Below are 24878 nucleotides of genomic sequence, written 5' to 3'. Positions count from 1 at the left end.
AAAGTGATAGACCATATTTTCAATATGTTTAAAATGTGCATTTTGGGCTGTTTTAGGAAATTGATTAGATAATAATTGCACTATTTTTTAAATAACATGTTAAATGCACATGGCCCGAGAAGCTGGTCTAACATGATAGTTTATTAGTATTTTGAATGAATTTTCAGTTTGGGAATTATTTTCTGCGTTACATTTGAATTAATTACAAGTGCAAAATAGGAAAGAGAGCACATTTTGGATCTGCAGAATTGGCTACACGATTTTGGGCCAGGAACAGTGAAAGAAGCTCGAGCCCAACCCAAAGGAGAGGAATTGCTGATTGGTGAAGCGCAGCATTTCAAGGGAGAGACAGCGGAGGATTCTGTTATGGACCGTTGGAGGGAAAAGTAGTTTTAACGGATCGGATGCAGGGGAGATTTGAGAAGGATAGCTCATCATCATCTTTACTGCAGATTGAATATCTCAGATGCAGAGGAGACCTCACTCATTCTCGAGAGCTTCATCTGGATCCCACCGTCACTATTCCTCTCACATTCTCTCCTATCCGACCCATACCATTTCTGCCATGGCTATTGCAATCTTCAACGATGCGGAGCAAAACCAAAGCATGAGCAGCTAAGCGTCTGTGTTCTACCTAGAGATGGAACCGATGCCCGAGTCTTAGTTTTAACAGGGAGTTTCTCGTTTCTTCAGTTTTGGTCTGAGATTATAATGTGGATTAGATGAGTTGTTCATTTGATATTATTATTTCAGGATTGATTACGAATTATATTTCACTAAAACTTTTGAATCTGTTCGAGAATTAGTAGAGCAATGAATCTATCGCACATTCGAGTTGAAAGTGCCTTCTCTGTTATTGAGTAGAATCAGATTATAGTTTCTGTTCGAGTTGTTTCAGACCTTATAATCGATTTGATTAATGTTCAAAACAGTGTATAGTTGTGATTGTCATAGAGAAGTTTGATTTGTTGTGCTTCTGATTCTTAACCGAATGAGTCTATACCTGTCCTTAGATTATCGCAGTTGCGGAATCTAATTGGCAAGGGAATTAACGAGTTGTTAGTTCAATCTTTTCAATTCGGTCTCACTCCAATATCTTAATCAGACTAGGAAGGCAAAGCACATCTCCAGGAGAATACTCTTTCACATTTGATATTTTATCACGTTTTAACCCCTCACCATCTTGCTGAGATGAATCCGAAATTTACAAAGATTTATATTCTGCATTTATGAGACCTGAAATGAATGATCCATTGTTCAATTGTCTGCATCTTTAATTTGTTAATTTGTTAATTAGTGGTTTAGCTAAGGAACTTTAACATCATTTAAGCTCCTTTGTGAATCGACCCAAATTAGGCTACTATCCTATATAGTAAGTCTAGTTTCTTTGAAGAACCCTTAGGGCAAGGCTTTTTCAAAAAGTGAATAATAAGTTGGAATTTGAAATGTGAACATTTTGTGTCAAAGCACAACTATGAAGTGTCAAACCGTTGTACGATGGGGAAGATAACGATGTGCCAAAATTGACTTGTTTTGGAATATAACTCGGTAATTGGCTTGTTCTACGAGTAGATTTAGGATTTTAATTAGGAAGCTCTTGGAAGAATTTAATTACTAAAAAGTACAAATGAAAAGCATAAACAAGTTATCATTTTCTATACTAAAACTTGTTATACTTCTCAAATATCAATAGACTTTAGAATAATTAAATAATTTTTTAGGACCTAATTATAATTTTCCTTTTAAGATATGCCTGGTTTCATATTGACTAGTTTTACAAGACGTGTGTTTCATGAGGAGTCAAATTTAATGCGGACACATTAGAGAGGCGCCATTAGATATTGCGGGCTCATCCTGTGGTCTGCAATAAGAGTGTGGCTTTTATAAGGTTGGATCTAGAACCTGAAAAACGAGTCGAACCCATCGGATCGGTCCATTTAAATTCATTTAAGTTGAGAGCCAGGTTTGTAATTTAGAGTTTTCAAAGAGAACTTGAACTTAAAATGGGCAATCTTATAGAGCTGAAAAATAAACGGGTTGGCCCATTTAAACCCGCCAACAATAATTTTTTCTTAGTTTATATTTGTTTTTCTTAACCCTAACCTAAGTCCCTAATGTTTTACTCATTCTCCTTCTCTAAGTTTTACTTTCAGTCTTTCACTCACTCTCAGCTTACACCTCAATCTTTAATGATATTAAAATAAATAAAAATATATTCTCCATGCCCTAAATCATATTTCAAATTTGTATTTATTTGGACCAACAATTATATATTAAAATAAACAAAATATATACCCGATATCAAAACAAAAATTTTAATGATTAAACCAACATATTCGCTTCAATTTGTATATATGTTATAAAATTTTAATAAATAAGTTAACACTTTTTCTATAGTGAGTATATCAAAATTTTTACTCTATATTTAAATAGAGTTAGACAAATGAGTTAGACAAAACAAAAAAAGACCATCCTGAGCAAAAGCAAAAAGAGGATGATATAGTTAGTTCATTAAAAACATATTATGGATCAATCCAAAGTGTTAAGATATTTCAGACTTCTCACGAGACTGTGCTGTAAAGTAATTTTCACATTTAAAGTCTAAGGAAAAAAGTATTACCTTCGGTCCTAATTATAAGACCTCATTTGTAGATTACAAACACAGAATCATTTCCCAATAGTTTCTAAGTTGAAACCTCTAAAACAAACTTAATATTGATATTTTTAAATAAACTTACTAGTGAGCAAAAAATTCAATTCAAAAAGACGGAAGAGAAAACATATTAGACTCCAAAATAGCTAAATAATATTGAGAAGAAATCATTGATATTTTTAGAATTTAAGAAGAGCCTATTACTAGTAAAGTGAAAAGACCTCTTCTTAATACATAATTATAAAACTATTTTTAAAATGATAACCATGGTAGAAAAAGAATTGAGTTAGAGTGTTAAAATACTACCATGGTTATAAAGAGTTTGACTTAATTCAAAAACATCACAAGTGGCTCAGGATACTTAAAACACCCATGGGTTTAACAACGTAGAACAAAGCCTCAGGGCACAGTAACTGCCCACAAGCCCAACATAATATTCATCCCACAAAGACTTAGGGCACAAGAAACATAGGGTGCTCAACCTAGCCCACAAGTCATACACATAAGAGTATCACATACAGTAGAGTCTTATGGCCTTTAGCCATTTTAACAGCATTCCATCAAATACAGTCATCCAAACAAAAGAAAATATATGTCAACACAGTTGTGGGCCCTAAGATGGCAATATACATAACATTACATGCCTAAACCAAAAGAGGACTACTAGGTTATGCCCTCCTATGCCTCTGGTTGCTTCCCTTCACGTCAAGCCAAACTAGATGGCTCTCCTGAAAAGTATTGATGAATAGCGGGGTGAGACGTAAAGTCCCAGTAACCAAGTATTAATTTATGACATATACAAGTAGGATGGCAAGTTGGTGAAGTAGTGCTTAAATATAGTTTAAGAAATAAATGGTACTTTAATAGGTATAATCACATAAAAAGAGTATATCTCTCCATCCACAACACAATTCATATAAAAGTACATATATGCAACAACACAATGAAATATGCCCTCCCATCACCTTGCTCCTCCTTATGACTCCTTGACAAGGACCCGGGCTTTCTGTGCTGAGTAACCCGACCAAAGGTCACCCCACTCACATCAAGCAACGGGCCCCCCTCCTGTACCTACACTGCCCAAGAGTGGACTATGGTACAAGAGGTGTCTACCCTAGAGTTCATTCTCAATTCCGGGCCAAGGAAAAGGAAAAACTACAGGGGTCTAACAAAAAGAAGCCAAACACTGGGATCAATAGTGTAGGCATGCCGCGCGGGCTTCAAGAACAATTATCCTCCACATAACAAAATCCCAACCTCCATATATGAACCCCATGCGTAGTCACAATATATATATATTAAAAATCTCATAATTTTTCAAAGTAAGATGATATAATTTCAAACAAAGTACGAAACATTTTCATCATTTTTTTTCAATAACAAATATTAGTATATTAAATTCAGCACCACAGAAAACAAAATTTACAATAAAGCACAACTCAAGCATACTTAAATCAACATACTTCCCACTTCACCAAAATTTGTCATATAAGAAAATATACACTTTATTCACAGGCATAATTTCACAAATTAACTTAAGAAAATAAAAACATAATAAACACCTTACAATTCAAAACATGTATATAAAATAAATTAACCCCGGTTACCTCTACTCCAAGCTTAACCTCACAGCGTGAGAAATAAGAGCGCAAATTACAAACTCCGAAGTACAAGATAATCTACAAATAATATAGATACAATTTAATATATATGCAAATAATTAACTTAAATTACATAGAATTTATTATTAATAATATATATACATATATTTACTATCCAAAAATTCTTACTTCAAATAACAATTTTTCTCTACCCAAATAACTCATTATAATTATAATTATTTATAAAATATTTTTTTTATCTAATATTGTAAGAATATCAATTTATAACTTAAGTTTCCAGTTTCAAAATTTTTCTAATAATATAGTCTTAACCTATTTTACATTTTAAACCGATTAAATCATCAATAATATATTAAGTAACCCAAATAAGTTATTTAACTTAAATTTAATCGGTAAAAACATTCTATATATCTTGAATAATACATTTTTCAACTAAAATCTTAGTTTAAAATTCTCAAAACAATCAATAAACAAATATAAACAGATTAAAATTTTAATAATATATCAAACAACCCAAATAAATTATTTAACCTATTTTTAATCGGTATAAATATGATATATATCATAAATGACAAATTTTTCAACAAATAAATTTAATTTTAAATACCATAGATAATAAATAGACAAATCTAAACCGGTTAAAATTAACTACTTATTTATCTCTAAATTTCTACAATCATATATTGTCAAAAATCATTACTTACTTTGTACCCAGCTCATAAAATTTTCTCTAAACATTGTAGTAATACTACTAATATAAAGTTTTAAATATATAGAAAATATTCATAAAAGAAATCTAATAGAAAGAAGTGTTTTTATGTACCTAAATGATCCCCAAATGCTAGCACGTACTTGCAGAAATCTTCACTCACTCTCTTGTTCTTTTTCTTCCTGCGTCTCTCACCCTCTCTTTCTCTATTCTACGTAACACTCCCTCCTCTATTTATCCTTTAACATGCCAACCATCCTTCCTCAATTTTCTTCTCTCATTTATTATACTTCCCCATTTTCCTCCTCCCTCTTTAATTTCTAGCTTCAAATTCTTCCTTCCATCAATGGTCTTCCCCCATGATTCTTCTCCCTCTTAATAACCCCCCAGCTTTTCCACCGAAAGTCGGTGGAAAGCTGGGTCAATTTTTTTTAAAAAAATATTAATAAAATATTATTATTTAATAATAAAAAATATTATTTTACATTATTTAATTTTTTTTAAATAATAATTTAAATTTTTTTTTATAATAATATTTAGGATGTTACATAAAGCACAATCAAATATTCTTACAATTGAAGATAGATATGATAGTGTTTATCCACTTTTTTTAGTGAAAATATTTATCTACTTTTAATGAAACTTTTGGATGTTAATACTTAATGCTATTGACTTGTTATGTCTAATGAATGTTTTAAATTTTTTGTATGTTGATAGACATTTATATATAATGATCTTTTATATTTATGAATTAATTTTATTCATATTAATATCTTTTACTAGTAATTTTATTGGTTTATTTTCATTTTTTCATAAACATGTGAAAAATATATAAAAAAATAGTTTTTTTAAACGGGCCCAAAACTCACAAGCCAGCCCTGAGCCTGTCTACTTAAGAGTCGGGCCTAGTGAACTAGGGTAGTTTTAAAATTTCGGCCCTATAAGACCGACCCGGTCCCTTTTTTAGCTCTCACTGGATCCCAAGTTGCCAGCATAATTGGATGTGTAGAATTTATGTTTCATTTATATTGTTTCAAGAAATCTTTTTTAAATAATGAAAATATTAAGATTGAGAATATCCAAATCTAATCTAGAGCAGATGATTATCCAAAGCCATAGCATTGATGTAATTTTAGTAATGGCAGTAACTTTTCAAGCAAAACCATCAACTTGTTACAATTAAGAGTATTTGACAACTTTTAAAAGTGTTTCTAAAAAGCACTTTTTTATAAAATGAGACAAACTCTTCTACATATATATTTGGTAAATTATAAAAAATACTTTTGAAACCATAATTTGGTTTCTATCTAAACACCCTGTCATACAAGGACCTCTAAGATATACTCACCTATTAATTTATTTTTGTTGTTCAAACTTGTTGATCAAGCTACTTTCAATATCAATGATCATTGAAAGGGTCCCCCCCCGCAATTCTTTTCGTTCAATCTCACGGGCAAAAGACAACGCTACCCTTTTTCATCCAAAAATGTTTTTATAAAATCAATTTTGTTTTACTAAAAGAAACACCGCCACCGAAAAGTCACATTTACGATTTAAAAAATAATATAAAATTCAACAAAACCCTTTCACACCTCAATTATTCTCTCTCTCAGGAAAATTTTTATTTTTATTTTTATTAAATTCAAGTTGTGGGTGTTAATGTTTTTTTCACTCTACGTTTCAGTGAATTTCACATCGATTTATGTCCTGAACAATCCGCAATTACTGGGCTGGATTTTACTAATAGCAGTTTAAAGTTGAAAATCAAACTGAACGAACATCATTATGAAAGGAAACCACGCCAACCAAAAAAAAAGAAAAGAAAAAAGAAAAACACTTGTTGAAGTGTTGATACTTAATCAAATAATTTGATTTTAAATTATTTCATCATTTATTCAGATGACATGAAGTATTCTTAGTCGCTGTACATTTGCATTAACGTGGTACAGAGACGCAAAACTGGGAAAAAGGACTGGCACATTATTCATCACTATATATACAGAGATTAGCAAGCTAAGGTGTCTATAACACAACTATCTGCTACCATCTACAGATCAACTAATCAAACAAAAACAGAATAATGTGAAGCACAATTTTCCTCTTCATTTCTTGCTGTTACAGGAGAAAATATGGAAGGCTTTGGTGGAATTGAGAGCAATCACTATATTCATGGAAGTTCTATCTGATGGCATTGCCTGTACGCACCATAATCCCACCACCATCATCTTCTTTGCAATTTCACTTTCCTTTCTAGTCATATAATCATGTTCTGCAATATTCTTGTCTGATGCAATTTGCTTGTATACCAAATGAGGAAAATATCGATCACTTGAATCACTCGCTTCTCCATTTATATCTTGTCTTCTTCCAACCCTTTTTAAAGTCAACATTCCATAGCTATGCACGTCTGACTTGTGGGAGACTCCTCCAAAGTTCCTATTCCATATTTCTGGAGCAATATACTCAGCAGTACCCCTTGCACCAAGCATTGAGATGGTACTATGTGTTCTAGAACAAAATTTAACTAGCTCAAAATCTGAGATCTTTGGGCAAAAGTTTTTATCCAAAAAGATATTGTTAGGTTCTATGTCAAAATAAAAATGCAGAATCCGAGTGTTGCAACCACTATGCAAATACTCAAGTCAACTATCTTTTTTGCAATTTGGAGTAATCTTTCCCAACTTAAGTCAGCTATCTTTTTTGCAATTTGCAATTTGGCTCTAAATCCCTCTTGCATATGAACTTTTCAAGTGAACCATTGGGCATAAGTTCATACGCGACTGCTTTTTTGCTGCCTTCAAGACAAAAACCAATGATGCTGACGATATTCACATGCATCTCCCTGTCATAAACAAAGAAAAGCATATATTTCATTAACAAAACACGAATGAGTGAAATCGTGTGAATTACAAGGATTAGAGACCTAAAAAGTCAACACGTAGTTACTGACAAATGTAGGGATAATGTAAAGAGTAATGAAGCACGTTTTATTAATATCTTTCCATACATCTAATTAATAAATATATAGAGTCAAACCATTGCAGTCCAATTTTTTATGTACAGGTTTCTCGCAATGTATGCATTCCACCAACTAGTTAGTATGCTTCAGACTGCCATCAAGAACGAAAGAGCCACATGTTCTGTTGCAAGAGATTGCGGCCGCACCTTTTCAATGAATATATGATCCCGCTTATTGCTAACATACCTGAGCAGCCATTGCTTTGTCCGCTGCCATCCTTGCAGAAACACATGAGCTCATTTTCAGCATTATTGTAGCCACGCAACCCTTCAGAATCCTCGCACTCATCATAAACGCTTTGCCGGTTAAGCACAAAACATTCATTCATGGCCTCTTCTTTATGCTCATTCGTCAATCCTTCACTTGTAACATGGCCCTTCAAATTTATCTCCGTGACGCTCTCTTCAGAATTCCTAGACCAATCAAAACCCCCACTCTCGTTCCCCACCACAGATGAAAAGCCCGTTATGGGCGACGCATAAGAGAGGTGAGAACTAGAATTGTAACAAGACCTAACTTTCAAATTCAAACGGAAGCGAGGATGGAGTAAGTTGCCCAACAGAACTTTGTGAACTGCCCCCAGACATGTTTGGTAGAAGGTATCAAAATCAACGAGGTGAAGGGAATGATTATCACAGTCTATGTTCGTGAAACGATAAGTGAAGAGTAGACGGGATAGCCATCATCGCAGATGTGGCCGAATTCTTGGTAACCACAATACTGGTCAGGAATGGAACCATGTGATAGCCAGAAAGGGTATCCGGCTTGGATCCGATGGGCAAAGCTGTAGGCGGGACAGACTGTGAAGGATGAAGTGGAATTGCTAGCAGAGGCAGTATGGATGAAGAAGGAAAACAGAGGAAGAAGAAAGCTTGCTAGTGTCGGCATGAGGAAACGTTTCTCTTGTTGTTGGCAAGAAGATGGCAAATATGAGTCTTGTGAAATGCTTATGATAATTCATGCTATTGAAGAGACAAGATAGACTTGTGGCCAAATTAAGTCCCCCTGGCTGAGGGACAAGGAACTTTGTGGAATGATATTGTAATGGAGGCAAAATCCTCAAAATTTCTTCATTTATCTCAAGTCTTGATGTCCATACGTTCCAGAAATGGTAGAACAAATGATGATGTACTCATCTTAGGTTGAGAGGTGTGAAATGATTAAGATATCTGCCATCTGAGTCGACCTCCTCTGCTTCTCTTTTGCTTGTTCGTCCTTCTGTCATTCACCATTTCCTTTGCTGGGCAACTTCTTTATGTACTGAGCTTTATGACTCAGATTCCTATGTGAATTGAACCATATAACCGTTGAAAATCATGTCCATTTAATTTACGATCACTGTTTTGGAGAGGCTCCATTTGTAACGTTGCATGAAGTTGTGTGAGAGCTGGGAATTGCGTTTTTTTTCCAGTATAATACCTTGGTTATCGATTTCTACTACGATCAGTTTTACGATTTTAAGCATGTTTGGTTTCATATTAAATAACATGTCAATGCAAAGCTTTTCTATTACGTCTATGAAGCTGAGGATTTAGATTTAACTCTCGACACATTAAAGAAGCTCTATTTTAACAACTTTTAGACGAACCGAATCCCTTTTTTGGGGGGACCTCTTCATCTAACTTACCTTTTTGTGAACTTGACATCAATTTTTGTACTAAACAATCCACGGTTACTTGGTTAGATTTTGGTAATAGCAGTATAAAGTCGAAACTCGAACTGAACGGAGATCAATATCACGGGAAACCACGCCCAAAACGAATACAAGAAGAAATGAAACATCACGTTGCAGAAGTCTGTGACTTGGGAAACATTGAATAAACACAGCAACACTGACCCATTAAGGGCAAGGTTGACCATTGGGAAGGAGAGGCCCTGCCCATCATCCACAACACCTTCTTAAAAATGGGCCTGCCTCCACCTACCTAACAACTACTCCCTACAGACTAACATAACAAAGCCCAATCTAAGCACCGTGATGCTTAGCAAACACATTTTGTAGGGCTGAAACACTTGGCACTGCACTAAAACCTAATTTACCTGATGCTGTAAGTTATAGAGTCCTATATATGTACAGAATAATGGTCAAGGCCATCTGGGAGTTGCAGAACCGTCCATGAGAGAAGCAGAGGGCGTTATATTCCCATCTGATTGTGTCTCGGAGAAGTTATAAGTCATGGCATTTACGTACGATGCTGTTGAGAATACTGGATTATTCAGTCCCCACTCACCACTTCCTACAATTTCCGCATTGTTTGTTGCGTAGCTATCTCCCAAGAAGTCCATCTCATTACCAAATGATATTGCTTCATTGTTGCTGATGCTGTTGTTTGGCATTTGCTCCATGCTGTCCCCTGTACTCACATAGCAGTAAATTGGTCGTCAGACTCCCTTTCTGCAATGCATTAGAGAAATCAGCAATTAATAATTAAAACCAACTTAATAACCAACCTTGGGTTAGTAGAGCCATGTTACTCCCCATAAGTTGGTCAATTTCTTCCAAGCAATTCCACTTCGCATATGCCTCCTTCACCAGTTTCTCTATGTAGGTCTGCAAATTCGTGACATTCTTCTCATAAGTAATTAATAGATCGAATCATCCAGAAAAAAAATATATTAAAAAAATGATTTTTTTTTTTTTTTTGGGTGCCCCGGGGCTCCACCAGAAATTAATTAGGACGGGTGGATGGATGGATATGGAGCATACCCTATTAATGTTGGTGCTGATGTCCTTGCCGTGGAAAGTGTGGCCGTTCATTTCAGCTTTAATGAGCTGGCAGATGGGATTCAGATAGAGGGCGAAGTGGGACCCACGGTACATGTAGACTTTGGTCCCCATTACACACGTCTTGGCGTGCTTCACAGTCACTTCCCACATCTTCTCGGACATCCCTATCCCTAGAATCTGCAATTATTCCACAGGAATGAGAAATAAGTAAATTCCCATGATGCCCCTACAAATATTTATTTATTTATATAATAAATCAAGATGATTAATTGGGAATTATTCTTACCTTTCTGAGTTTGTGAGGATCGACGATGAAGAGCTTGAGGAAGTCCTGGACGGTGTTAACACTCTCCGACGACAACTTCTTGTGAAAAGCTCCGTCTTTACCAATCTTCTCCAGACGCCACACTTCATCGTTCAACATTGGTGGGTGATGTTTCTTGTACACTTCACATTCATATTCAACTTACGTTAATTTCATCATTGTATTGTTAATCAATCTATAGCTGAATATAAAGTTCATGGTTTTCTGTAACTGTAAATACATATGCGTGTGTGTGTGTGTGAAAAAAAGGTTGCTCTGGTGGGACCATGAGCATATGCAGTGTTGCCGGCTGTAAGCTCCTAATTAATAAGCTTAATGAGCTGTGTTTTTCTTTTTGACCAGCAGATTAACAGTCGCTTTCTTTTTTTCTAGCCATCTAGTTTTTCTTTAAAGGATAATTCGGAATATATTAAGAGGAAAAATATAAAGAAAGAAAAGCCAAAATGCAGACAACCATCTACCTTGCTGGAAAGGATGAAAGGTAGGGATGTCCAGTATAATATACAATCTGGACTTGTCCAGTGCTCTCTCCCTCTCTACGACGTAGTGGATATAAATATATATATATATATATAGAGAGAGAGAGAGAGCGAGGGAGATTATTTTACAAATGAATATATATAATTTGAATCTTTGAATTTGAACCCTGTCCCTCAATATTTTTTTTTTGTAAGAATTTATTTATTATTGTATAAAAATATGAAATATTATCTATATATTTATATATATATATAAATCGAGCTTCTCCCAAAACTATGCCAAACTAGGCATTTTGTTTTTGGAAGATAGTATAAATAGTATTTTATTAGAATATTGTTCTCGTTAAAGTCGAATATATGTCTGTGTATCTGTAGCCTAACCTATACAGAGATGATGTTCAAATCATGCCAAATTCCAGTAAAGTTCCACGTCCTTTCATTCTCTTTATCATTGTCTGCTTTTCTCACGCGTGCAACTCGAGTGATATGTGGGTCAGTCAGAAAATTTTGTGGGTGTGTGTGAAATATCTAATGAAATTTCCTCTTGACCAGCTCTATGTATAATAGTATATATAAAACAAGAGGTTGATTCAAGAACTGGCTATGTATTTCTCCCCCTATATATGATTATCAACAACCTGAATTAAATTATAAACAAATGACACTTGTGAACCAAATGACTGATATAATAATATTCTTGTTAACGATGCTAACAGGTCAAAGCTTAATCAGGCTCGGGCACGAAATATATGACAATGTAAATATATATGCAAGACCAAGATGCTTAAATTGGAAACCCGCTAAGTTATGGCTTTGGCTTGCAGATAGCAAATCAAAACTGTGTTAAGAAAAATCGCAAGTAGTTAATTATCAATTTGATTGAAGTAAGAAAACATAATACTTACGTTCTCCACGATGATCCTTCACAACAAAGGCCTCCGTCATGCCTTCACGAATCCGAACACCGAGGTTACTCCCCGGAGCAACTCTGACGGCGACCCGGAACTTGCGGCTTCTGATCCAGCTAGAATTATCGGTGAACTCAATATCACAGGTGGGTGCAATCCCGTCCCTCATGGTGAGGTTCAATTCTCCGGTGAGCAAAGGCCGTTTCCCGGTTCTCTCCTTCAGTATGTTCTTATCGAACTCCTCGGTGGTCCATGCCTCCTTGTCGGCTGCGGGGAAATCTCCGTCGAGAACCACAAGTTCCAGCTTAATAGGTTGGGGAAGACTGGTCCGAACCATTTGGTCACCGTTCTTCTGAACAAGCATCACTTGGATATTTTGGCCATCAATGTCCAGAATCCTGGTTCCCGTGAATATTGGAAGAGAAAGCTTGTTGCTGAACATTAGTTGATAGCCTGATGCTTGTGGCTGTTCAAATGCTTCGATTCGCAGAGAAGGAGACCGAGTCAACGAACGTGGGCAACAATGCCTCATAGCTCTTTCAACCTCTTCAGTAACCTAATTAACAACAATAATAATTGTAATTAACTTGAATGCCAAATCATCCGACTCTGATAAGCTCTTGAACGGAAGATGAATGGTTGATGACTTACGACTCTTCTGAGCAAAGGCTCCAAGGCAGAGAAAAGGTTGTGCATGTTCTTCACCATAACCACTTCTCCTATGATCCTGTCAAATATATAGAATTAATCATCAGAATTCAGAACCAGATAGGCTTTGAAACTAAATTGAACGGAGACGATCGAAGGGGCGGTGCACATACGAAGCAAAAGAAGGTCGAGTGGGTCTCATGCGTTTATCGCTTCGGTTGTCTGGGTCTGGACCAGAATCATTGAAAAACCTTTTGGCGGCCATTTTCGGGAATGATTCAGGAGGAAGAGATTCAGTATAGTCAGAGAGAAAAGGAGGGGATGGTGCAAGGTTGCTCTCAAGAGGAGGGTTTGTTGCTTTTATATATACGCTACTGGATCACTGTAGAAATTAAATTAAATATTTAAGATATCAGAAAAAGAAAAATGATCAGAAGCTTCTTGGAATGTTGGTGGAAACCACCAGGCAGATTGCAGAGGCAGCGTTGTGGCGAAGATGCGTTTGTATGATGTAAAGACTTTGACGTCAAAAGCCCCTCAAAGTCAACCCTCCGCCTCCTCTCTCTCTCTCTCTTATTGTTTACACTTTTCACACATTTGGCCTGCTGATCTGGAGACGGTAGGACCTACAGGCTCTGGGGGCCACAAAAAATAAGATTCAGGTTTAATGGGGCATATATAATTTAAGGGCAATCTGAAAAACTATTACCCGCGAGTTGGAATGGCCAAACAAGTGTTGCAAAGATGCGACACTTGATAATTATTTGGTGGCTTCAATCTAATCTGATGGTTGAAATTTTGGCCCAACATAAAAGAAAATCCAACGGTTCAATATCGAGTCTAAGTTTGCTTGAATATATCAAACCTTTGGTTCCTTTGAAATTCAAACCAGAGTGTTGAATCGTACGAACAGCTTCATTCCCACCAGAACCAAATCAAACCAAGAATCCAAACGTTGGAGTCAGATTTGATGAATATAATGATCGAAGCGAAAAAGGAATGCACGTGATTATGTATTTAAGCGAAAATGCTATTTATGTAATTTAGATCAAAAAACTAAATAAATTACTTAATTATGACATTAGATTATTTATCAAGTTTTACAAAATAGATAAATTAATTTAAAAAAATGATAAATTGAGTAAATTAAAAAAAATTATTTTATGGCCAAAAGTCATCCCTAGCTAATAGTATGATTAATGTGGAAGTTCATAATTTTACTTGTTCACCGTTTTAATTTTATCAAATGCACGCGGTTGGATGCTCTCTCGTCATATAGATTTTGGTCAAGTCATGTGCTTCCAGGAAGGATCGAGTCCGTGTTTGGCGCTTCAAAGTCATGTATTTAATGTATTTATTCATTTATGTAATTTAATTATTGGAGCTGAAAGTGATGTAGTACAATGGCAAACAAGATACTCAACTAGAATTACCTCTTGCTATGTTTATTAAATTATTGGTCTTTAATATCTTCTAGTGCTCTTTTCAACTTAGAAAAAGGTAAAGCCTTGTCTGCTTACAATATATATTACCAAGTTAAGGGGCGCTATATTTGATAATTGATAGGGACTTTCTTCTATTATCACACCCTCTCCTATTTCTCCAATAACTTTTAATATCAGATATTTATAATTAAATAACTAAAAATAAAACGCATCCACAGATGATACTCTACTTCGAGAGAAAAAAAGGCATGGATCAGCACAAATAAAATCAGGCTTATCTGGCTAAGATAATTTTCAATTAATGATCAACTGGGCATACAATGGCTCTTCTCACTTAAATGGCCGTGTTCTTGATAATAGCAAAAAAGGGGAAAAGTAAAGCCTAATAAGCCAATGTTGTGGGGGAGAATAGGGTCAAAAAACAGGCAATATGTCCGATAAAAGCCAATTGAAAATGGAAGCTCGGGAGATATTTCCTATGTCCCTGACAATAACACTGCGTGGCACACTCTCAGCTTCAACTCCCAAACAGATCCACGTGGCACGCGTCTAAAGCCGGCCAACATGCGCTTTTAAAACCCGGCCAACAAACAAGGGGAAGGGATGAGACTTGTCATGCGGTTTTATAAATATAAAAAAGACCAGGTGCAGTGCAAGTTGATTTTAAAAAATTTCACTCAAAAAAGCTTTTAAGTATCTGAAAGTTTTTTTAAGGAGTAAATTTGTCTTGAAAATTTAAAATTATAATAATATTATCTCTTGTTGTAAAAAACTAACATTATCCATTAATATTTTTAATTGTATGAGATAATAATGCTAAGATTTAAAACTCCCGGGACAACGAAAAAAAACTTTTAAATACCTAACGTTCCTGCATAAAAACTTTCAGGACAAATTTACATATTAATCTAATATAAAAATCAGATAATTAATTTTTAAATATTAAAGAAGTTTGTTGATGATGAAAACCCTTTTAATATATGTAATTAATAGAGATAATTTGGGAAAATTTTTTATAAAATTGATAAACAAAATATATTGAAATCTTATATTAAGATAAAAAAAATATTTTGATTATCTCTTACATTTTGAAATGGCCCGAAGGATTACTCCCATCATTCGATTTACCATTTAGAAGTCAGAAAAAAAGATGCTTTGTCCTATTTATAAGTTATAATGTTAATTAGACTTTTATTTATTGTTCAGTAAATTGTATGGTTTGAAAGTTATTAAATTTTAAAATGGAATTATTAAGACTTAAAAAAACTTTTCTTAGTTATGCCATGCTAAGGGTGATTTATAGTATTAATTATATTGAATAGGCTTCGTTTTAGTAATCTTGACTGCGAAGTTGGAGTTATTGAATAATGGGAAAGACTGAGAACAGGGAGGACGCGGTGATTAACACGTCCCGTGTTTGTATTTGCTATCTGGGTCGTCTCTTTTTGGACATACTACTTCCAGTTCTAATTATAAGAACCAGTTAACTAATTTAAGGATATTAAACAAGTAAATTGAGTTAGTTATTTGTCCTAAATAGGTATTATCTAATATTAAAGAAGTAAATTGAATTAGTTATTTGTCCTAAATAAATATTATCTTTCTTAAAATATTTTTACTAATCAAGTGTATTGACTAGAACAATCATTATTATAAGAACTATTTTGAAAAAAAATGTATAAATATGAAAGACAAAGTGAATTGGGATCTTATATTTAGAACCAATATAAAAATTAAATAGGACTTATATTAAAGACCGGAAGTAGAAATAATATTATAATGTCGTGTTTGTTTTTGCTATCTGGTTCGTCTCTTTTTGGACGTAATAATATTATAATGTCGTTTTGTGTGGCACACAATTAAAGTTAAAGTAGTTTCCCCGAAAATGGAAGATCCCACCTACCCATATGTCCCTGCTCAACAATGTGGAGTTTTCCACACTCAATGCTCAGGTTTCCCATTATTTAAAGCCATTTATGAAGCTCACGTGAAACACCCCAGCAGTTTCTTCGTAATGTTTACTATACTCGAATTCTCACTCTCTTATTCTCCTGTACGTTTGATTTTAATTTAATACACTTATTAGTTAGTTTGACTTTTAAATTAATCTTAAATATAAGATTTTAATTTATTTTATTTTTTATATTTATCTATTTTTTCTGTAGTAGTTTTCGTAGCTAATATACATTATTAGCAAGGGTATTTTAGGAAAAAATACATATTTATTACAAACAACTAACTTAATTAATTTTTTTAATCTACTTAAATTAGTTAATGAGCTTTTATATTAAGGATGAAGTATATTTTTAGTCCTTCAATTTTACATAAGGTTTTATTTTAATCCTTTAATTTTAAAAAGTAAAATTTTAGTCCTTTAACCCTAAAATTGTTAACAAAAAATAATAATATTGAGCTCTTAGATGCTAATAAAACATTACGAAATGATAACATATTAAGTTTAATATTCAAAAGAACTATGATTGTTATAAAAAATCATCATTTAAAACCATCAATTTTGAAGTTAAAAACCAAAAGTATACTTTTTAAAGTTAAGAGACCAACTGCAACCTTGTATAAAACTAAATGACTAAATGTATATTTTAGCCTTATATTCCTCTAATCTAAATATAAAACCTCTTTTGTAGTATAATTTACACTACAAAAAAGATCTTATATCTAGAACTACAAGAGGGATATTAATTACCAGAGACAGCGTGTATACACACACTTTAACTGACAATAGAATATTACTGGAATCTGATCTGTAACTTTGTGCTTTGTGATCAAGTTCTTAGAAATTTTCACGCTTGACTGTGATCTATTAATAATAACTCGGTCTTATTCTTCTTGACAGGAACTAGAGACCAACATGCAAACAAAATAAATTATTAGTAAATAATAAATACTGATCATAGCTAATTCTATGGTTGTCTCTAGGGAATATTCAGTGTTATTTTCTAACATTAAGAAAGTTAATGGTGTTGGTTTGAAATATTAAAGAAAGTTAGACCAGAGGACCAACAATATGACACAAATTGAAAGATAATGATTCAACGACCAAAAAAAAAAGCAATTAAAATAAAACAAATTTGGAGACGACCAAAAAAGTTAAACGCTGTTTCTTGCTCGTTATAAACACTGTTTTGTGAAATGTGTATTGAAAGCGCCTAAGCAAATGGTGACAAATGGTTCGATACGATCCGATTATTTGGGCTATCATTTTTCAGGAGAAGTAAGGGAACAAACATCCAAAATGAAGAGACACAGAAAAATCTAAAAAGGAGCCGATGGTTAAGCAACCGTTTATTATATATGTTTGTCAAATTCAGAGGCCAATATAATGCCCAGACATTGTCGTACGTATATAATACGAAAATTTCGTTATTGGTTAGTAGAACTATGTAGTATAGTCATGATTGATTGATTATATTCGTATATACGCAAGGCTCGTGTGGAACACAGAAATTTTATATGTGCACTAAAATGCACCGGCAATAATGACAAGTTTAGTTAATAAATAAGTCAATGAAAAATCTAAACCAACTCTTCCTATGCAATTTCCGTTGATGTGTTGATCTAAAAGATGCTCTTTCTTTTTTTATTTTTTATCACGAGCTGGTTCTTTTTAATATTAAATTAGTCCTGTCTTTGTACAGCATTTTTGTAGCAACAAATTATTGATTGAGATGGTAAGTGATCTTATTTATGTGAAGAGGAAAACATAAGCCTAAATTTTAAAAAGTGTACTTGTTGGGGGATTTTAACGCTAATGCTCATTTAACAGATATTAATCTCAAATTCAAAATTGCTTGAGAATACTCTAAGTTATTTAAAAAAGAAAAAAGAAAGAAAGAATATTACTTTTCACTGAAAAAGAATAATCTTTTCAACACACAAGACTGTTTGGATTTCTGCAAACGTGATGAAACGATGAGTGCAAAAGGAGGTTGAAATAGTCTGGACTCTGGACAATAAGAATGAAATAACAATGAGTAACACTGAGCAACGTTGTAACAAATTTGACGCAATCTAGGAATATATGATGAACATGTATATTTGGAAGAAAATATTCTTGGGTTGCCAGTATATGTGATTTGGCATATACCTTTTTTTTTTTTTTGTTGCCATCAGATTTGGCATATAATTGAACTATGAAAAAGAATATAATATCACTGAGGTATGATCTGTAATTTTGGTTTTAACATGTACAAAGTTCCAGGAAATTTCACTTAGACTAGCGGCTCTATTAATAATGACATGGTCTTTTGTGCCATTAGCTCTTGGCAATTTATTAATAGTGATCGGTAGCGTCAATAACAATGATAACAAATTAACTAATAGAGGCTTCGTGTCATGCACACACATTTTAGGAGCAAGCGTTACATCAATAGGTTGGTGACCAGTGAGTTTATTGGCATGTCAATAAGTCTCAAGACCAAGTCAACGAATTTTGAAAAAGAAGGGTGATTGGCTGAACTAAAAAACACTTTTTAACAAATTTTGAAAAAGATGGGTGTTTGGCCGAATTAAAAAACACTTTTAAAAAATACTTTCATACCAATCAAAATAAAATTCTTCTCACATATTCATTTTGTATTCCGTAAAATTATTTTTAAAACCATAATTTGGTTTCATCCAAACACTCTAATAATTCTTTCTAATTTTAACACTTCACCTCTAACAGAATATGTAGAAGTAAAACAAAAGAATGCATTAAGTCAAGAACAAAACGTTGGCTAGAGCATTCAGCAAGTGCATTAACGTAATGAGCTCCTGTGAAGGAAATTTAAGGGCCCATTTAAAAGACCAAGTCTCAAGACCAAGTCAACGAATTTTGAATACGATACTAGCCGCGTCTTTGGTTGAACTAAAAAATATTTTTAAAAAATATTTTCATATAAATTGAGATAAAATTTCTTTCATATGCTTATTTAATATCTTATAAAATTATTTTTTAAATTATGATGTGGGTCTCATACAAACAATCCTTTATAATTCTTTCTAATTTTAACACTTCGGCTCTAACATGTATAAAAGTAAAACAAAAGAATGCATTAATTTAAAGGGGTGTTTGGGATGTTTAAAATTTTTTTTAAAAAAAGTACATTTTACGTAAACTGAAATAAAATTCTTCTCATATATTTATCTTAAATTTTATAAAATCATTTTTAAAAAGTGATTTAATGTTTTTTCTTAAACACTTTTAGCAAAACGTTGGCCAGAGAATTCGGCACGCACATTAATGTAATGAGTTCCTGAAATTTAAGGGCCCGAGTCCATGTGCTTGACCCGTAAGCCCAAGTACGAAAGTGACATTGCCTCCATTCCGCAGTCTACTCCAACGGGCTAAACGAGAAATCCAGGAGAGGGCGGGAGGGGAGGTGAACAGAAGTTGAAGCGCCCCGGGCTCCGCTTCCACTCATGAAATCAATTCCTAGATTCCCTCTCTCTCCTACTCCCAGTGCTGGCTTCTTCCTCATTCGCATGAGTCGCCATTTCCTCTGCAAATCCAAATCGTCTGCTTCTGCAACAGTATCAGACTCACAGGTTCTGGAGAAGTGAAACTCGCCGTTCAATAGAGCCATAGGCTCAGGAATTTGGGGAATTTGCCTTCTTCCCAGCCCTGAAGTTTACTGCACTGCCGCACCTCAAGGACGCGAAACTGAACATACGGGGAGGAGAAAGGTTTGTCCCCATCGTTCTTGACTAATTTTAAGGGGTTGTTTTTTAAAAGTAATTTTATAATATACGAAGTAAATAAATACATGAAAGTAAGTAAATACTTAGAGAAGTTTATCTCGACTCGTGAAAAAATATTTTTTAAAAGTATTTCTGGATAAACAACAGAGATGAGATATTCGAGGCAATGCCTCCTTTTGGTTCTGGTCCTCCTATCTTGTTAGTCTTGCTGATGTCTGTCTAGTTTGGCTGCATAATGCCTGATCCTCTTCGTCTTGTCTATATTTTTTTCTGTCTCCATTATATTGCTTTTTGGTGTCACATTGTACCCGCACAATTTCTAGTGTGTTTTGCTCTCTCTCTTTTTTTTTTTTAAATTTCTCCTCCACATTTTTTTGGGTGTTTTTGTCTTCATTTTACTGTCATTTTGTTGCCAGTTCTGCTGCATAATGTTTGACCTGCTTTGCTTCGTTTACTCGTTCATTTTTTCTGGGTGCTTTTTGTCTCCAATTAGTGTTCTTTTCCCCTTGTATGAATAACAACGAGCGAGAAAGATAAGAAAAAACATTTTGGCATCCTATCATTCACATTGATATAGATGGTATTAAACAAAGAACTAGATATGTCCTGATTTGATTGTTATGGACAATCTAACGTTATACTAATCAAAATGACATTTAAACTTCAGTTGACTGGTTGTTCATGTATATAACATTAAATACCAAGTATCTGATCGGGCTATTCTATCTAGCTAATTCCAAGGCGATGGAGATAGTAACAAAGAATGGATCGGACACATTCCTTCTCTCCCTTTCTCTCTCCAGATTGACAGGAAATTGGAGGAGGAGAATATGAGAGGATCCTGTGTGATAATTCTTAATCTTATTCTGTGGTACATCACAAGAAGTATTAATAGTACAAAATTTTGTACTATCATGCCCTTTAGAAATATTCTCTGGCCCTATCTGAGGCGCCAAACTATATACCCAGCCATTGTATGTATATGAATGAACAAGTTGAATCCAAAAGGGTATTGTATGTTCAAATAAATAATCAATTGAATCGCATTATCTTGGGAGCAAACCGTAGAAGCCTATTCAAAGAGTCAGGCATGAATTTCCTTGCAAACAAATGGCAAATATTAGTGGTCTTTCCGTTGTACTCACATGTGCTTCCATGCCTTAGCCTCTCCAAGAAATCATAGGTTATATGCATTCTCATGAACCTTGATGGGTGGATTCCACCTTTTGACCAGTCAACCCAAGTCAAAGTCCTGTTCGAGTTGGTCTTCCAAAACTTGATGCTAACAAAAGTGGGCAAATAGTGCTCATCCCCACAACAAAAAGCCTTACAATAGCGCTTGAACACTGGAAAATATTGTTTGTCGGAGACTACGTCAATTGCTAGGGCTCTGTTGATTTGAAACCACTGTGAGCCCTTTCGCCACTGGTTAAGCTTAATGAGTGGCTTCATCTGGGAACTGTAACGTCCTCGTCCTCCCTCTACGCCTGGCAAATTGTAGGCTTGCACATAGTTTTGGGTTGAGTTCATGAGATAGTTGTAGATAGTGGAGAAGTTGAAGAGAGGAATGCATGACTCTGAGAGCAGAACAAAACGTTGGTTGGAGAAATCAAGCAAGGCATTAGCTAGTAGCCGTATCTCTGCCTCTATCATGTCAATATTCCCCCATCTTACTTCCTGAATGTGGATTGAAATTAACAAAACATGGTTCAATTCCAAGAAGGAAAAGAGAGGCCTATCCATACTTGGGCCGCATGAATACATTTTAGTATATTCTTTAAGATTGCCATGTGCTATTCTTATTCTTTGTTGTTTCTATCTAGAATTATTGTTTCTAGAGAGCAATAAAGTAGGCAGCAAGGAACTAGGAAAAGTTAGAATATGGAAGTGTGGAATTCCCTAGGAGCTGGAAGAGGAGTGGAATCGAAGGAAAATGTGGAACGAATTGCTTCCATAACCAACTTGTTGATAAGTTAGAGATGGATCTTTAGTTTTAAACGTCATAATCTTTCGTATAAAAAATGCATTGCTTTGATGCTTTTTTGTTCGTTGCATTGAATTTCTGTGCAAATGATTATAGTCGAATACTTTCTGTGTACGTGCGTTTTAACTTCGTGATATATGTAAATTTTGCCTTTCTAATATAATAATTGATATTAATGCGAGAGTTACTTTTCCCTTAGAAATAATCACTTCCAGTGACACCTCAAAGAATATGGGCCAAAAAAAAAAAAGCACACTTAAAAGAGAAGAGATATTCCACGTTGGAAATATTGCATGCAGATTTAGTTGACCAACTTTGTAGTAATTTTATCTCAAAAGTAATGGGGAATTCAAACCCTCTTTCCTAGTTCGTTGGACCAATAACAATCAGAAAGAAACTGGCTTTTTTTAAATAATTTTCAGAGTTCACCGAAAAATATATGCCCATGTAGAGACACATATTGTCCTTCTAAAGGGCGACCCCAGGTAAGGTTCTGTAAATTACATCCAAAGTACAATTATCTTAATAAAATACCAATCATGAATATGTGATAACCTCATAATTAGGATGTTCCATAAAATTCTTAATAGAATGTCAAACCCTTCGTGAGTTCATGTGCAAGAAACTTGCACATTAAAAAGTTTATGTCGAGGTGCGTGCAGACAGGTGCAACTCAGAATTTGGTTTTTTATAACATGCAGGATCTGGATTCAAAATACTTTATTGAAGAAGGATATGCTCAGATTCCCAAGAAAAGAAAATGCACAAGTAGTTGTCTACCAATTACTTAAGTTAGTATACAGAGAAGGAAAGAAGAACGTGAATGATAAATATATAATGGATGTTGAAATTTGAAAGCAATTTAACTATTATTTAATATCAATGAAAAAGACTTTTTTTAATTAAAAAAAAAGAAGAAGTCTCTTTAAGCCAAAAACCCAAAAAATGTTGATCGCCATGTTCAAGCAAATCACACACCTCACATGCTACCCTTATAATACGTTTTGTGAGTAATGTCCACTAAAATAGGCGTAGAATGAGGCTCAGTTTCCTTTTTCAAAACATGAAAATATTAGTAGTTTCCTTTTGCATTCTCATTTAAGCTATGAAATCCCTAAAAGCTTAAATGAAATTGAGATTGGGTGCTTCTCCCCAAAAATACTTCAAATAATATGAGCTCTTCTGGGGATCAGGAGACCCGATTAATTCCTATTACACTTTAAGTGTATTGGAAGAAAACAAGAAGTTAGTGTATGTATATATTATTTATGCATTAATCTTAACTCTTAGGGAAACTTGTTCAGTTTTACTCAAACAGTTCGCGATTGGAACACACATTATTAATGGGGTTCTAATAGTCCTAATTTGAATTGAAACAAAAAGAAAACAGGATTAGTGCATGCTAATTAATCAAATGTAAACGAAGTGGATTCATGGCAAGATGAACTGACCTTACTTGGGATTGAGCGGCCATAGAAGACAGATGTTCTGGGGAGTGTTTGGTTGAAAGAAGGATGGGAATGAACATAGATAGAATACAATCCAGGATCGATTCCTTGGAAGAATCTCTGCCACAGAGGAGCCAATGGAAGAGGACCTTTCGTCAGAAACATGAATGCAACTTTAGGGGTGTGCCTGAAATGAACTTTCTGAATCCTAGGAACCCTCGAAGCTGTCCGTAGCAACTCTTGATCACTCATATGATGCATCACCTTCGGAGGAACGTTCAAGGAATCATTCAATCCTCCATGCTGTGTTAAGGTAGGTTCTGTCTGATTGTGAATACTTACTGACCAGGGTTTTGTCTCTGTAGTCTGATTCTGAATACTTATTGACCAGGGTTTTGTTTCTGTGGTCTGATTTAATGAAGAAACATTGGTTGTTGAAGGCGGTGGAGGTGAAGTGAAGCCAAGGAATTGCTGGATGTGGAAGTTGAGGAAGAAGTCATTGATAAAGAGAGTGATTCCGATGAGCAAAACAGAGCCAAAGAGCAGAAAAACAGAGAAGCAGTGAAGAAGATATGGAGATTGAGGATTGAAGAGATGGAGATATGGGACTGTGTAAATACGGTCTTGCTGCTTCATTGGGGTGGAGAGGGAGGGAAAATGAAGGGTGTTGGTTGGAGTTTGGATTGAAGATTAAAGAGATTGAAATACAAACTTTCGGAGAATGGAAAACTTGTGCAATTGCCATACATGGAAAGATCTTTATTATAACACGTAAGGCTTCAAAGCTCTAATTTAGACTTAGTCTTGGTTGAATTATTCCAATAGATTAATATTTTTTGCACGGCTTACTTGCACTTCTTGGGTCCATTTAAACACGCGTAATAAACAAGTTTTCTTTTTACTCCCTGAACCGATACGCAAAAAAGAAGTGATAAAACAATATAAAGGAAAATTTTAAAACTGTGATGGTGCACTTATTGTTGGGAAAAAGACATTAAAATACCTTTAAAAATGTTAAAGAATAAATTAGGGTAAGTAAATTTCAAAATTTCAAATCAAACCTCTAGTACTATTTTGAAATTTTAAAATTTTGTGAAATGACAACAATATATTTATTTTTAATAATTACTTTCATATAACTATTAACTACTCTAATTTAATTATTGATTACTTTTGTTTTCAAAGTTTTGACAACTACTTTTATATAGCT

The 24878-nt window shown here is 34.3% G+C and overlaps 2 protein-coding genes and 1 pseudogene across 2 annotated transcripts; all 3 read right to left on the bottom strand.

Annotated features, from left to right (window-relative positions):
- Positions 1-7086: 7086 nt before the first annotated feature.
- Positions 7087-8891, bottom strand: LOC114748704 (L-type lectin-domain containing receptor kinase IX.1-like; annotated as a pseudogene).
- Positions 8892-9713: 822 nt separating this feature from the next.
- LOC114748768 (protein SAR DEFICIENT 1) lies at positions 9714-13428 on the bottom strand. The gene is made up of 7 exons (XM_028937226.1): positions 13265-13428; positions 13095-13170; positions 12441-12999; positions 11018-11178; positions 10711-10908; positions 10455-10554; positions 9714-10357 (listed from the first exon to the last, which is right to left on the bottom strand). Exons 1-7 carry the CDS (start codon positions 13354-13356, stop codon positions 10089-10091), a joined length of 1455 nt encoding a protein of 484 aa, XP_028793059.1. The 5' UTR covers positions 13357-13428; the 3' UTR covers positions 9714-10088.
- Positions 13429-20905: 7477 nt separating this feature from the next.
- LOC114748777 (glycosyltransferase BC10-like) lies at positions 20906-24458 on the bottom strand. Its single transcript, XM_028937234.1, has 2 exons — positions 23672-24458; positions 20906-21913 (listed from the first exon to the last, which is right to left on the bottom strand). Exons 1-2 carry the CDS (start codon positions 24302-24304, stop codon positions 21269-21271), a joined length of 1278 nt encoding a protein of 425 aa, XP_028793067.1. The 5' UTR covers positions 24305-24458; the 3' UTR covers positions 20906-21268.
- Positions 24459-24878: the final 420 nt, after the last annotated feature.

This window comes from Neltuma alba, unplaced genomic scaffold (assembly GCF_004799145.2).
Source record: "Neltuma alba isolate B1F8T4 unplaced genomic scaffold, ASM479914v2 tig00000931_pilon, whole genome shotgun sequence".
Taxonomy (NCBI): Eukaryota; Viridiplantae; Streptophyta; class Magnoliopsida; order Fabales; family Fabaceae; genus Neltuma; species Neltuma alba.
The sequence above is the reverse complement of the archived record's forward strand: the minus strand, read 5'-3'. Positions and strand labels throughout refer to the sequence as shown.